Source organism: Silene latifolia, chromosome X (genome assembly GCF_048544455.1).
Source record: "Silene latifolia isolate original U9 population chromosome X, ASM4854445v1, whole genome shotgun sequence".
Lineage (NCBI taxonomy): Eukaryota > Viridiplantae > Streptophyta > Magnoliopsida > Caryophyllales > Caryophyllaceae > Silene > Silene latifolia.
In genome coordinates this window covers 290,080,692-290,096,200 of record NC_133537.1, presented here as the reverse complement: position 1 = coordinate 290,096,200, position 15,509 = coordinate 290,080,692, and the positions used below count along the sequence as shown (strand labels likewise).

The following is a 15,509-nucleotide window of genomic DNA, read 5'->3' as shown; positions in this document are numbered from 1 at the left end:
CACGTACTCAAATTCTATGCCAATAATTAGTTAGATACGTAATTTCTTGTCTAATTAGATAGATTTACTAAAGCTAGATACGTAATTACTTAATTGTAAAATATCTACCTGATACACCTTCCATAAATGGCTAAATTCCTAGTTAACATTAACATATGCAAGCACATACATAATTGTAGTAATAGTATATAAAATCAACCACTTTAGCAATTTTCATATCAAATTCAAAATCATAATTAAAATAGTAAACAAATAATGAAAATTTGGAGAAAACACATGGCCCCAATTATTTTGGTGCTTGTAGCAATAGTCTCACCAGTATTGCTTCATCAATCAAATGGAGAAGAGGAACTAGTAAGGAATTGTAACGTATTTGAAGGAAGTTGGGTTCGTGATGAAAGTTATCCCTTATATAATTCTAGTGTGTGTCCGTTCTTGAGACCTCAATTTGATTGCCAAAAGAACGGTAGGTCGGATATGGATTACCTTAAGTATCGATGGCAGCCTACTGGCTGCAGTCTTCCAAGGTAACGAAATTGATCTGACATTTAACTTAATAACTTAACTTAAAAAACAATAAGTAGTTGTTTGTTGTGTTTATTGGATTGTGTGACTTAGATTTGTTTTGGTGCCTGTCGTATGTAGATTATAATTTTGTGACGTATAAACCTTACGCGTCATATATATGTTCTAGTTCTAGGGTTTTATTTTAGGTTCAATAGAATTATATATTTTAGTTCGTAAGTTATAGGTTATAGTAGTATGTACTCGGACTTAAAAGTGTGTTTGGCCTAACTTTTAAAAGTGTTTTTGGATTTAAAAACACTTTTTTACTAAACATATTATTATTTAAAAGCTAATAAAATTTCTCAAAAGCCAAAAAACCATCTTTTTGCCCATAAAAATAGAAACAGCAATTTGATACTTCTGCTTTTGAAAAGTACTTTTAGAAAATTAAGCTTGAAAAATAATAACTCATTTTCAACAAGTTAGGTCAATCATGCTCTAAAGAGTGTTCTATTTTTAAATAAGCTTGTGAAAGATGTTAGTCCTTGCAGGTGAAAAATATATGTTTGGTCATCGTTAAGTAACTTACGAGTTTAAAAGCTAATCTAATGATTTTTTTAGGAATTTAATTTCACTTAGCCTTAATTTCAGTTAGTCTTTTGTAAGACTATGTTCTAAGCCCTGTTTGACAATTAGCAGAATCACATTTTAAATAGTAGATAACTTGAACAGTATATCAGCAAATTTGAAAAACATGTTTGACTAACAAATCTCGTATGTAATTGGTTGTCGATCAAAATTTTAGAATTCATTTTTTAATAAAACTCGACTTTCTTATTGTTAGTCAATAGTTAATCTTATAGTTAAGGTTAGGTTTTTTTTTATTCCACTATAAGTGTAACCAATCCTCTATATACTAAATGAATAGAAGTTCTAAAATATTTTCCCGCCAAAGAGTAATTATTTAAATAAGGTAATTATGATGATTGTGTGTTAACTTAAAAACGGAAACTAATAATTTATTTCATTCTTTATTATCTACTAAAAGAATAGGAGAAGCTCCAAATTTCGCCGCCTAAAAATATTTCCTAAAATTGAGCTTAATATTTTTAGGGTAGCTACAAATTCACGGAGCAAATCAACTGGGCCACGGGAATTCTAAGCATCATATCCTTACTAGTTGTGTTGTGGGTCCCATCAAAGAATCTTGCAGCCTATTTAAAAGGGTAGCCTTGGTATATCCTCTATATACTAAATGAATAGGAGTTCTAAAATATTTTTCCGCCAAAGAGTACTTATTTAAATAAGGTAATTATGATGATTGTGTGTTAACTTAAAAACGGAAACTAATGATAATTTATTTCATTAAAAGAATAGGAGAAGCTCCAAATTTCGCCGCCAAAAAATATTTCCTAAAATTGAGTTTAATATTTTTAGGGTAGCCACAAATTCACGGAGCAAATCAACTGGGCCACGGGGATTCTAAGCATCATACCCTTACTAGTTGTGTTGTGGGTCCCATCAAAGAATCTTGCAGCCCATTTAAAAGGGTAGCCTTGGTATATCCACTATATACTAAATGAATAGGAGTTCTAAAATATATTCCCGCCAAAGAGTACTTATTTAAATAAGGTAATTATGATGATTGTGTGTTAACTTAAAAACGGAAACTAATGATAATTTATTTCATTCTCTATCTACTAAAAGAATAGGAGAAGCTCCAAATTTCGCCGCCTAAAAATATTTCCTAAAATTGAGCTTAATATTTTTAGAGTAGCCACAAATTCACGGAGCAAATCAACTGGGCCACGGGAATTCTAAGCATCATACCCTTACTAGTTGTGTTGTGGGTCCCATCAAAGAATCTTGCAGCCCATTTAAAAGGGTAGCCTTGGTATATCCTCTATATACTAAATGAATAGGAGTTCTAAAATATTTTTCCGCCAAAGAGTACTTATTTAAATAAGGTAATTATGATGATTGTGTGTTAACTTAAAAACAGAAACTAATGATAATTTATTTCATTCTCTATCTACTAAAAGAATAGGAGAAGCTCCAAATTTCGCCGCCTAAAAATATTTCCTAAAATTGAGCTTAATATTTTTAGGGTAGCCACAAATTCACGGAGCAAATCAATTGGGCCACGGGAATTCTAAGCATCATACCCTTACTAGTTGTGTTGTGGGTCCCATCAAAGAATCTTGCACCCCATTTAAAAGGGTAGCCTCGGTATATTATGCATAAATCCCGTGGATTAGTCTATTGTTCCCGTGAATTTATGAGTACCCTATTTTTAACATATACTATAGAGATTGGGTTATAAATGAGCATGATCTTTTAGATTTAAATATTTATCATTCAACATTATTCATTATGAAAAAATTTTACAATACAAATTCTTTGACTTTTTTATGATAAAAAGTTGCGGCTAAAAAAATATATTCTTGGTAAAAAATTATAAAATAACATCATTAATTTCTCGAAAAAAAGAAAAATTTTTATTAAAATACTCATTTCGTGACTTCTTACAATTTTAATTTTAGTTTCTTAAATCAAAATACAATGATGAGAAACATGAAAAATAAATGAATTGTCGATTTAAAATGCATAAATAATCCCAAAAGATTAACAAATCTCCAAAGTTTTCAACTTAGTTTTTGCGTCCATGTGATACTCTACTATAAAATGTCTTCTAATTATTAGATCTCACTATCTATAATTAGTCTTATACAATATTTACCTTCTAATTACTCATATATCAAAAAAATTAATGGTAATTATGCTCACAATTTTTTCATAAATTGTTGTTTAGCTTTTAGTAGCCTTTTACATGAACAAATCATATTCTCTACCCTTTCAAGATGGAATAAATATTATTATTGTCAAATTCTTTTAACATTTATATCTAAAAATACCGCGCTTTTGCGCGGGATTAACACTAGTATCATATTAGCTCATTATTTGCAAATGAACTTCGACAAATTTAGATGTCCTCTAATGAAAAACCACCCTTCTTATATATGAAGTGTAATTTGTTCTTCTTTGTTTGCTTATTTATTTTCTAATTGAAGGTAAAGAACGTTAAATTAGCGAAAGATCGTCTCTCTAAATTATTAAATTATTATGTACATCATTACACTTTCACATGAATACATGTCAAATATCTCAAAATATGACACTTCGTAAAACTCCGTTAGAAAGTAAACATTCATCATTATAACATAGGTCGTGTAATCGATGTACCAGAAAAGGAGGGAATTATTTAAGTAGAGACTTTGATTAATAAATCCAATCAAAACTTCGGTGTCTTCCATACTCCACCGTCCTTTCTTTCCCCAGAAAGCCCTAACTAACACGGATAAAAATTGAAGTTTTTTGTCTGATAAACTATAACCATGTGCAGCTTGTATCCAAAAAGTTATAATCATGCGCAACCATTTATCCTGCAAATCACATGAAAAAATTCCATTGGTAATCACTTATATAGTCATCAACATTATTACCAATGTATCATATATGAACAATGTACTGACTCATGCAACAATTAGAAATTAGAAACAAAACAAAAAAGAGAACATGAAGTAGAAAGAAAAAATTAGGACGAAAATATTAGTAGGCCTTTTCTAATGAAGAATCCAAATATATAGTGCAGGGATGTAGTAATTACGTAGTTAATAGGGTATAAACTCATCTTATGACTAAAATAATAAATTTTAAAATTGAAACTTTATCACTTCAATAACCCCATATTCTATTTAGTATTTTTTGTTAAAGCAATATTTATCTTTTAGTTATATTGATTTTTATTTATTAATTTATTAATATAAGTGTTTTAAAAGAGTTGGAAACTACCACGTGCTTCGAAAAAAGCCTTTTTTTTATTGATCGGTTTATTGATTGATTGGTTGGTGAAAACTCAAAAACCCGAGTTGATGAATTAAAATTAAACTCGATTACGCGACCCAACACAATATGAATATATTACTAGAATTGTTGGTCAAAACTAAAAGAGATCTGAGCTCGTAAATTGGAATTAAATTCAATTACAAAGCCCAATGTAATACGAGTTATTAACCGTTGTAAGTTACAACGAATGGTGATATGCATCATCACCCCTAAAAAAAGTATTCGTTGGGATGGTTTTACACTCTCCTTGTAAATTATTCTCATTTATAACGGTTGTAAACAATTACTCGTATTTGTGTACTCAGATAACGAAGTTGATTTAGGAAGACCTAGCCGAAAAATAACTTAACCTAATTAAGGTCATTTTTAGGTGTAAACACTTATAAACCTAAATATGTGGTAATGTGTGTGACATCTTATTAAAACGTTAGCTATAATGTTAATTATTACGTATACTCTTTCGTTGATTAGCACAAATTGTTTGATGTTTTGGGGAATTTGAACCATAAATATTATCTTTTTTGAAGTTGTCTATTCAAGTTGTTGTTATGTGATATTAAGGCAATTCAGGGATTAAATTAATAAGATAAATTATTGAAATTGACAGGTTCGATGCTAAAGAATTTTTGGCAAAAGTAAAAGGAAAGAAGATAATATTTGTAGGGGACTCACTTAGCCTAAATCAATGGCAATCCCTCACTTGTATGCTTTATGCAGCTAATCCTATGGCTAAGTACAACATTTTGCAGCGACTCCCTGTTTATCACTTCGAGTTTCCTGTACGTTGTTCAACCCGTTTGTACAATTATATCCAGTTTTATACGACATGGCTCACATATGCGTAACTAATAATTTACTCCTTACACTAATCATACTATTAACTGATTCGTCTAAATTATAGGAGTGTTTCAGGTGTTAATCCATTGACTTCGCATTAAATTAACTAGGTTGGTCTTGACTAACCTTCCAATCTCAATATAATTTGGCGATTGTCAAATAAGATTGTCTTAAAATTAAATGTTCATACAAATGTCTTACACCAATGTGAAGAACTTATTATTGTATTTGATATATGATATTTAGCCGTGCAGATAACTTACATTAGATCATCATATCATATTAAGACGTTTCGTATACGAGTTATTTTGTTATTAACCACAATTAAGAAATAATTAGGGACATTTCAAAATGCATGTTCTTACAGGAGTATCAACTGACGATTAGTATGCAATGGCATCAATTTCTAGTGGACGTCGATGAGACAAAGGTAGGAAAAGTATTGAAGCTAGAGTCCATCAAGGGTGGTGATGCATGGAAGGAATATGACTTGTTGGTCTTCGATAGTTGGTATTGGTGGTTTTCCAAGAAACCTCAACAACCGTACTTCTTCTTCTTCTTCTTCTTCTTCTTCTTCTTCTTCTTCTTCTTCTTCTTCTTCTTCTTCTTCTCCTTCTTCTTCTTATTATTATTATTATTATTATTATTATTATTATTATTATTATTATTATGTAGTACAAAGTATTTTCATAGTTAATTATTTTTCTTCTGTAGGTAGTTTGTTTAAAGTTTGGACTAGAGGTTGAAGGGTTAGGACTTAGGAAACAATATTGAAAAATACTCAATATTTTAATGAAATCACCATATTCTTTCCTTCGACAATCTAAATTACTCTCATTTATTTTGTTAAATGACGAGATTATAAATGTCTTATAAATATTATCTTTGTGAGTCGATTATATTGTTGTTCTCGCATCTTTGTGTTTAAAATTGTGGATATAACTTTGAAGTCAATGTTATTGTACATGCATATTCTTTTAAAAGACGGTTTTATAGATGATATAGTGAATTTGCAGATGGGATTATATCGAATTGAGTGGTAAGATTATCAAAGACATGGACCGAACACAAGCATTCGAGATTGCAATGAAAACTTGGGCTAAATGGGTGGACTCGGCAGTTGATCATACCAGGACCAAAGTGGTCTACCAAGGCATATCTGCCTCACATTATCAGTAAGTTCATTAAGCAGTCCATGAACCTTATGATACATATATATACTCACTTTGTAATATTTTCACTCGAAAATGATAGTGGAGCGGATTTTGGGAAGTCGGGAGACAGAAATTGCATAGCAGAGATGTCACCTGTATTAGGGTCGAGAAGCCCATCACCACCAAACCCAGGAGAAGAGATAATGAAGCATATATTGAGCCAGATGAAGAGTCCTTCATATTTTCTAGACATTTCATTGTTAACCCAACTAAGACCCGATGCCCATCCCAAGTCTTTTGTGAATCCGCAACACTCGGGTGCAGATTGCCTCCATTGGTGTATCGCGGGTGTGCCCGATATTTGGAATTTGCTCATGAATGCTGCTTTCGAGCTATTTTAAACTATTTACTTACATCTAAGGAAACGACCTATATATTTTATTCATAGAAAGAAACTCGAGACGAATATAAAAATTGGAATTAGTAAATTGAAGAAATCATATGTAATGTATGAGATATCTTACAAAACTTTTATAAACGGTCTTTTAATGCGGAGTTTTATCGTGGTATAATACTTGGTCGTATACTCTTTCTACCAAATCAAGCAAGTTGTCATAGAAGGTTATGAGGGTGTACCAATGTTGAAAATGATAATCCCTCTGTCCCGATTATTTGTTTACCTATTCTAATTTTAGATTGGGTGGTCTCATTCATGGATTGGTTTTACTCTTTTATAGACGTAAATGACTTTTTTACCCCTCTAATTTTTGCATCTCATTCACTGTGAACCATTTCTTTTATCCAAGTCAATTTACAAAAAAAAAACACCAATTAGCGACCCGCCAACGCCGGCCGTGACTCCCTCCACCACCGTCGGATGTGACTGGCAGTCGCCACCCACATCAGCAACCCTCACCATCGCACGCAATAACTCGCAACTCACGCTTTTTTCTCGCACACTTATTTCTTCAGTCTATGTCTCTCACTCATGCTCCCCCTTTCTTATTTCCAGGCAAAATCTCGAATCTTATTTCCAGTAGATGTATGTACTTCTCCATCTATTTTGTTGTACCATCATTGGCCCAATATTATAATCTTTTCTGGGATCAAAGAACATGTACTTGTAGCCTTGTATGGATGGTAAGTAAGGGCGAGATTCAACTGAAATCGAATCGATTTGAAAGAAAAAATTCTAACTTTTAAATGCTAATTACATAATCTGCTATTTAAACATCTGTATCGAAATTCATTATTGCAAATCCTGAACGAAATTCATCGATCAAATGATACTCGAACCCGATCGTTTTTAGAATTAAGGCTTTAGTAAACTTGAAATTTTAATCCTTGTTATCTAAGATGAATTTTAATTTTATGTAGACACCATTCAAATTCAGATTGGATTTAGGAGTTGATTGGGGTTTAGAGAGACAAGAGAGGATTTGTTATTGAGAAGGGTAGTATTAGGAAAAGTTATGACAAAAAGTACATGGAAGAGTAAAACTCGTACATGGATGAGTAAATGACGTTTAGATATCTCATTCACTTGTTTATCTTTCTATATTAAGAATATTTCTAATGGATTTTGATCTTCCACCTCCATCATTGTTCATTTGTCATTCAATAAAGTACAACCACAAATAATCCCCTTAGTTTTTGTGTCAAAATTAAAGATAAACAAATTGAATACTCCCAAAACATAGATTATTTATATACATAAGAATAAGATTACATTGTAAGTTTGATTAATTACAATAACTTATACTCCTATAAAGAGTATACTCTAATCATGAACTTACCAAGTACAATCTCGTGGAGGTTTATCCCGTATACTAGGAGTTTAATCGGTACGTTACATACACAAAAAATATGGATTACAGGGTTCCTCGTTGTCCGAAAGAGAATTTTTTTTTAAAATCATGTGAACCAAAACTTGAAGAACTTCCCTTCTTCATTCTTGTACCATTCTTCCTTCTTTCTATCTTGCCAATTCCGCGGTGCTCAAAAAAAAAAAAAAAAAAAAAAAAACTTGAAGAACTCCATAGTAAAATCATGAAAATAATGTAAAAACTTCCCAAGTCAACTTCAACCCCCTTCATACTCCATGGCTTCCTCAACATTCCCAACACTCTTTTCATTTCCATCAAACTCCTTTCCTCAACAAACCACCCTCAAATTCCTTCACACCTTCATCCCCAAATCCTCACACACCCAGTATCATTCCTTCAATCCCAAGTTATCCCCCAATTATAACTACAAAAACCCATCATTACCCACATCAATTTTCAACAAACCCAACAAAAAGATGTCATCTTTCTTAACAACCAAGGCATCCCCAACTGACACACTAGTCAATATCGTCCAATCAAACCCTGCCACGTGGCAATCCGCCATTGTTTCAAATGCATTGATCTTTGTTCTGGGTACTCCTCTTTTAATGGCGGGGCTTTCTCTATCTGGCATTGCCACTGCCTTTTTGTTGGGTACTCTCACATGGCGTGCTTTTGGGTCCACTGGTTTTCTTCTTGTTGCCACTTACTTTGTTCTTGTAAATGTTTCTACCTTTTTCTAATTTGTTTTTGATCATATTATTGCATTTTAATAATTCTTGTTTTATTTGGTTTAATTGTTGTTATTGGTAATGCTTAAAGGGCTCTCGCAAGTTGCGGGGTAAGGGGTCAGATGTACGTATTACCCTTGTGCGGCTGTTTATCTTTTTTTGTGCTGGTGTTTAAGCCTTTTTGGATATTATTTTTATCATTGAATCTCCAGAATTGTTGTTTCTATTTCTGAATTTTATTTGATCAACTGATACAGTCAAGGCTGTTGTTTAGGGCTGTGTATTACAGTTGTTTGGAGTTATGTTGTAATTGAAATTGTTCATAATTTGTTGTCTTTTCTGTGATTTTGCTATGAAAAATGGTCTAGTAGTTGTGCTTTTGCCTGCCTTGTTAATCTTCATCCTCTTGGTTTTAAGAAAACGTGACGAAATAACATGTTTACCCTTTGACTATGAGTAAATGAGGAAATGTAATTGGGATGAAACATTAGTATACTTAGATGATTAGGGGCAATATTGGATGTTCACCTTACAAAATTTAGAAAGAGGTCAATTAATTTGGGAAAAAAAAGGGAAAAGGGGACAATATAAATAGGATGGAGGGAGTATATCAGTAATAGGACTTCTGTAGCAGAATAAGTTGGATATTCTTGAGTATTAATCTCGTGTGTACGAGGTATTTGGCAAGGCTGAAACTAAACTCTAGTTAATTCTCTTCTTCTGATTTTAGCCAGTAGGTACGATGGTTTAATAATCGGCACCATCTTTTATTTGTTTCTTTGTTTGAGTGCCTGAAATGGCACTTCGTGGACCCTTAAATTTTTGTGATTGTCCCGTTGAATTTTTTTATAGACATTACTAAAACAAAGTTCACAAATTTGAACATTTGTAGGCACAAAAAGTGAGCAAAATGCGCACAAAGTTTAAAATTTTCGTGTCTATAATGTGCATCATTGCATCCACCAGTCCTCCAATCCTAGATACTATGAAAGTATGAATCACCGGGAGTATTGATCACAATAGAGAGCTTCTGTGGCTATAAAGCATAATCAGGAAACCTATGGAGACATTACTGAAAGCAGAATAATAGACCGCCAGCTTGTCTTTGTGCCAATATGATCAGCATAAAAACCTTCTGTATCTACACTGCTAAGGTCAACAGAAAATCTAACATTGTTTAGCTTGAAGGCGTCACAATTAGGTGACTTCCGTCTCATGTCTCAATGCCTGCCCTACTACAATTCGATGTTCCATGTCATTACTTCTTCCATCCTAAGCTGAATGTTCATTATGTCCTGTGGCTCTTACGTTGCATTGTCCCGTTTTTTATCTTTTAGGGAACGGCGGTTACGAAGGTGAAGATGGCACAGAAGGAGGCTCAAGGGGTTGCTGAGAAAAGAAAAGGAAGAAGAGGACCAGGTAGTGTCATTGGTTCTAGCGCAGCTGGCTGTGTGTGCGCATACCTTTCTATTTATGGAATTGGAGGGAAGGCATTCTATCAGCTTTGGCAACTTGGATTTGTTGCCAGCTTCTGCACCAAGCTAAGTGATACCGTTTCCAGTGAAATTGGGAAGGCATATGGGAAAACAACGTAATTATTCAATTCTGATTTGATCAATACATTGGATTTGATTACTTTATCAAGCACATTCTTTATCTGCTGGCTGCCAGGAAATTTTCTCTATACTCCCCTCATTTGCTTTTGGAACACTGGTTTAGGAGATGAAAAGTATTTGAGAGAATAATTGGTGTTCCCACTCACATAGGCTTGTATCCTGAAGATCTTAGGCTTCACTCTTTAGATATGAGAATGTGACTCATCTGATGACATTATTAGATTCATAGGCTACATATCTCCTAATATCATACTGATAGAGGCTAGACGTATTCAGGCATACTGGACATGCTAGTCACAAATTGGTAAGCTATACAGACTATACAAGTAGTGGCGGAGCTAGGGTTCAACGTTAGGGGGATAAACATAGATCGAGAATTTTAGGTGGGCGAATTAGCAATGCAATAGACTAACTCGGAATTTTTTGTTTTGAAAATTTAAACCAAAACATTATTATTTTCTTTGCCTGTGCGGGCAGGGAGTGGATTCAGGGTATGGTTAGCCTTTGCTAACTCCTAATGATCTCCCCACTGTACACTAGTGCACTGCGGTAAATAGCCCAAACCTCACGGTACTTTGGTGAAAATACTCCATAATATTATGTCATCAGTCATAATATGCTGCTTCAATCATATGAAGAATTCCTGATTTTGACGTTATGAACAGGTACCTAGTCACAACATTGAAAGTGGTTCCAAGGGGAACAGAAGGCGCTGTTAGTGTTGAAGGAACCTTTGCTGGGCTTCTAGCATCTATTCTTCTTGCATGTGTTGCTTGTCTTACTGGCCAGGTTCACTTCTGTCCTTTCTGCCTTTCTTTCCATTCCATCCGCACATTTTAGTTTGACATGGTTTAGGAGATGAGACAGGGTGCAAGGGGATGGCGATAGATGATAAATGTCCATGTGATTGGAGTCCATTATTTGCGAAAAATATATGACTTGTGAAGTTGTGTTATTTCAAATCTTGTGGTATGAAACAATAATATTTGGTTTATCTGGATTCTCTGCATTTACTAAGACACTGGTGTATGTGAATAGTCTCTTCGGGATGGATGACTTAGGTCCTGTTGTTAAAATGTGTGTAATTTGATGCAGATAAATACGGCGCAAGCAACGGTATGTGTATTAGCTTCACAGATTGCTAATTTTGGTGAAAGTGTTATCGGTGCTTCGTTTCAAGAGAAGGACGGATTCCAATGGGTAGGCTACTGATGTTTCTGTGTCTTCAAGATTTTGATCGTTTTTCGCCTTCTTGTAACCTTCTCAAGCTTTCTTCACTTAAATTAGGAGTGCCTGATATTTTACTGTTGACCTTAGTCGATTTTCTACACCTTAGCTGTGATTGTTATCTGGTGGAGGAGATGGTTTGGAATTAATGGGCCCTAACTTATGTTACTTGGACATAGCTGCAACTGTTGAACGCAACACGGTTTCAGATTGTTGGACACGGCTATTTTGAGGAAAAGTTTCATGCTTTTGGCCTAAAATGAACAGTCAAAGTGTCATGTTGTGTCTTGTCAGAAGGCAACCAAAGTGAAAGTGTTGAACTAATATAGGCTCTAACTACGTTTTGGGTCTCACCATCCATCTCTTATCATGTGCAGCTTAACAATGATATTGTCAACATCATCAATATATCCATAGGTAGCATTGTGGCCATCTTGTTGCAGCAAATCCTTCTAAACTGGCAGAGGTAAATACTTAATATCTGAGCTGTGGTGTTGTTTGTACTCACCTCCATCTCATACACTGATTGTTCTCATTTTACTTTATGATCAATTGATGTTACTTGTAAAATGTATCGGAAAATATCAGAATTGACATCTTTTGATCTTTATTGTCAAATCATGATTCAAGATAAAATGGGTACATTTATTGATTTCTGATCAGAGTTGTGTGAAAGAGGAGAACGTCAGAACTAGTCATCCATATGTCATATGTGGATCAGTTGACGAAAAGGATCTTGGGGATCAGTCGTGTTAACGGCTTTGAGTTTCAAACTGATTTTAGCATGACAACGCACGTCCAGTATGTGTTGAACGTGTTTTTCTTCATCAGCTGTACAGAAGTAACAGAACTCCATACTGAAATCCTAATTCGGCTCATGAGTACCTTTCATTTTCTCTGTGAATTTGCTTTTTAGTTGTAAATTAACATTTTGGCCCTAACTTTAAAGATACATAGGCTCACTTAGATTCGGAAAATGGGAATTTTGATGTCGTTCTCTTCTCTATCAAATCTAGGTGTTCCTATGGTTACTTGTAGAAACACGTTGTTTCTATCGGACAGTTGTTTCTATCCGGCACTGCAGAAACACGGTGTTTATATTTGGAACTAGGTACAAATTATGATTAAAGAACAAATAGGTACATTTATTATATAAATAGGTACGAATTTACTATATCATGATCAACACTAAAAGGGCCACGAAAAACAAATAAATGGGTATGAAAGATTGATCTCTCAATAACTTAAAGAGAGACCGTCTCTCCTAAGTTTTAGTGTAAATCTTATTGATTTCATCTTTTATTTAATTGCAAATAGTTTTAGAAATCACACATTCAAAACCCCAGAAATTGTTACCTTAAGACGAACTTAGGCCCTGTTTGGCAAACTACGAGGCATTAATGATAGCGGTAGCGTTAGCGAATAATATGTTAGCGATTTTAGTAAATAGGTTTGACCATCATATGAAATTAGCAGAATTTAGAAAGCGTGTTTGGTAACTAGCAGATTATATGACAAATCTACCATTTCCAAGTATAAACTCAATATGCTATTACAATATGCGGCTATTAGCAGCATATTCAAAAACAAAATGAGATTCCTAAAAGCCAATATCTTTGTTCGAATATGCTATTAACCAAACACGTAAAATTAGTAGATTGGTCAAACTACTATTTAAGCTGGAATCTACTAATTTCACCTAATATGCTGTTTACCAAACATGACCTTAGATAAAAGCAAACTAGATAATTACCGCCTCCTTGTAGATACGATACCCTATTTGTCACTAGCTATTTGTTAGTAGCCTATGGGGATATCTCTTAAGCTATGGATCCTAAGCTTATGTGGATAATATATAGCTTATGGAGACATGTTATAGTAATACCTATGTTTTGTTCATTCAAATGTTCATTTAATTAATTAGGATATATACGGGGATAAATAATCCTAGCCCATAGCCTCATAATTTTGGGGATTTTAGAAAGATGGCTTATCTCGAGCTTGATAAAATCGCAATTACTGAGAAGTCATTCTGTCATCTTATTAAGAATTGTTCACTTTTGCAGAGGTTGAGAATAACAAACTGTGTTGATTTGGAGCGTATATTGATCGACTTTCCAAATCCTAGTCATCTAATTGTTGATAGCATGTATTTATCACTTGATGTTAGAAATGCCGAAAATCTAGTTTTAGCAGTTTTTGGTTTGCATTACTGGCATGAAGCCTCTCATTCGACCTACTTGCAAGTTCTTATCAAGTCTTTGGCAAGTTCATGTAAACTTTAAAAACTTGTTTTCAAAGGCCAAATTTGTAAGATGAGCCGGTGAGGTTTGCTGCTTTAACTTTGCAGCTTTATTTTATATTTTAGTACTTCAACGATTTAAAGATTTTTTTGGTTAAGAGGCATTTTGTACGGAGCCCTTGCTGCCTCCAGCTTTGGATAAACTGGGAAACCTCGACTTATCATCCCGTGTTCTGAATGATGTGGATGAGTTTTATTAGATTATAGGAGTAAATGTTAGCCAAAGTTGTCCCGCTATTAAATGGCTTTACATTTCTGTAAGCAATTCTCTTGTACAAAAGTTACATGTAAGTTCTAATAAACTATCAAACTATCATAATTTTTAATTAGGGTTATTTAACATGAATACTCCAAACTATGGGTGGACTTTTCAAAATACTCACAGCTTAATTAACAAACTATCATAATTTTTAATTAGGGTTATTTAACATGAATACTCCAAACTATGGGTGGACTTTTCAAAATACTCACAGCTTAATTTAATTCCAGAATAAACTAAACTATTAACCATTCCCTCTTATATTAGACTAGGGTAACCGACTACCTGCATACCAGGTCATTGTTTCCTAATTTACAATATTTCACATTTTCACTTATCACCTATTCCACCATCATAAACATATGAACCATCACAGGATTCGCAGCCCATCATCTAGATTATCACCGTTAACATCCCAGAATAAACCTCACAACCATTAACCTCACTACCGCCTCAATCCACCAGCCTTACCGCCAATCTCAACCACCAACAGTACCACCAACCTCGATCATCACGACACCACCACTACTGCTAGGCACCGACCTCTAGTGCTCGTGCTCAGTTGCTCACTGAGGCATGCCTCATCCGGTGCTCATTACTCTCCACCATTGATTCTCCTTTTTTTCTCCCTCTAAACCCCTAGGAGTTTTTTTTTTATTGTTTCTGCATTTTTGTAGAACTGGATTTTGGTACTCAACTCTTTAATTTTGATGATTCTTAAATCATTTTCGCAGATCTTGAGTTTTTATATGAAGGAGGCTTTATTTTATGTTAGGTTATTTCAAGTTTATGTAGTTATTTGTGAAGCTAATTGAATATGGTCTGAGTTTTAATCTAGATATTTTGTTTTAAGACCATAATTTGAGGAAGAAGAATTGTAGTATTTTAATGGTGAATGGTTGATTAGGGGGAAGAAAATGGAGGTGACGTCAACTACAGCAAGACTCACACAGTAGAAGATCAATTATCTGGGGCAAGAATTGTAGTGTTTTAACTTTTAACTTGTGGGTGGCGTTTTATAAAGTGAAGGGTGGCTTAGGGAAGAAGAAGGGAGGTTTTGGGACGAATAAGGATGTTTTTGATTGAGTTTTTTTTGGTAATTTGAGGAGGGGTTTTCTGGGTTTTAATGCTTTGTACAGAAAAG

The 15,509-nt window shown here is 33.9% G+C and overlaps 2 protein-coding genes across 3 annotated transcripts; both read left to right on the top strand.

The window, feature by feature from the left end:
- The first annotated feature begins 276 nt into the window (after nucleotides 1-276).
- On the top strand, nucleotides 277-6,857 carry LOC141620291 (protein trichome birefringence-like 41). Its single transcript, XM_074437204.1, has 5 exons — nucleotides 277-527; nucleotides 5,021-5,192; nucleotides 5,618-5,793; nucleotides 6,267-6,425; nucleotides 6,505-6,857. Exons 1-5 carry the CDS (start codon nucleotides 277-279, stop codon nucleotides 6,803-6,805), a joined length of 1,059 nt encoding a protein of 352 aa, XP_074293305.1. The 3' UTR covers nucleotides 6,806-6,857.
- A 1,513-nt stretch (nucleotides 6,858-8,370) lies between these two features.
- LOC141616885 (protein VTE6, chloroplastic-like) lies at nucleotides 8,371-14,123 on the top strand. 2 transcript variants are annotated; one of them, XM_074434042.1, is made up of 6 exons: nucleotides 8,371-8,949; nucleotides 10,299-10,552; nucleotides 11,243-11,366; nucleotides 11,673-11,777; nucleotides 12,182-12,270; nucleotides 13,871-14,123. In XM_074434042.1, exons 1-6 carry the CDS (start codon nucleotides 8,506-8,508, stop codon nucleotides 13,875-13,877), a joined length of 1,023 nt encoding a protein of 340 aa, XP_074290143.1. In that variant the 5' UTR covers nucleotides 8,371-8,505; the 3' UTR covers nucleotides 13,878-14,123. The 2 variants fall into 2 exon arrangements, with proteins under 2 accessions (XP_074290143.1, XP_074290142.1); XM_074434041.1 differs by lacking the exon at nucleotides 13,871-14,123 and adding an exon at nucleotides 12,468-12,797.
- The last annotated feature ends 1,386 nt before the right edge of the window (nucleotides 14,124-15,509 follow it).

Bases quoted from the DNA above. Each gene is read 5' to 3' on its own strand.
- LOC141620291 (XM_074437204.1), top strand. From the start codon at position 277: ATGGCCCCAATTATTTTGGTGCTTGTAGCAATAGTCTCACCAGTATTG. The intron at 528-5,020 runs GTAACGAAATTG...TGAAATTGACAG, and splicing joins ACTGGCTGCAGTCTTCCAAG to GTTCGATGCTAAAGAATTTT. The intron at 5,193-5,617 runs GTACGTTGTTCA...ATGTTCTTACAG, and splicing joins TTTATCACTTCGAGTTTCCT to GAGTATCAACTGACGATTAG.
- LOC141616885 (XM_074434041.1), top strand. From the start codon at position 8,506: ATGGCTTCCTCAACATTCCCAACACTCTTTTCATTTCCATCAAACTCC. The intron at 10,553-11,242 runs GTAATTATTCAA...CGTTATGAACAG, and splicing joins AAGGCATATGGGAAAACAAC to GTACCTAGTCACAACATTGA. The intron at 11,367-11,672 runs GTTCACTTCTGT...AATTTGATGCAG, and splicing joins TTGCTTGTCTTACTGGCCAG to ATAAATACGGCGCAAGCAAC.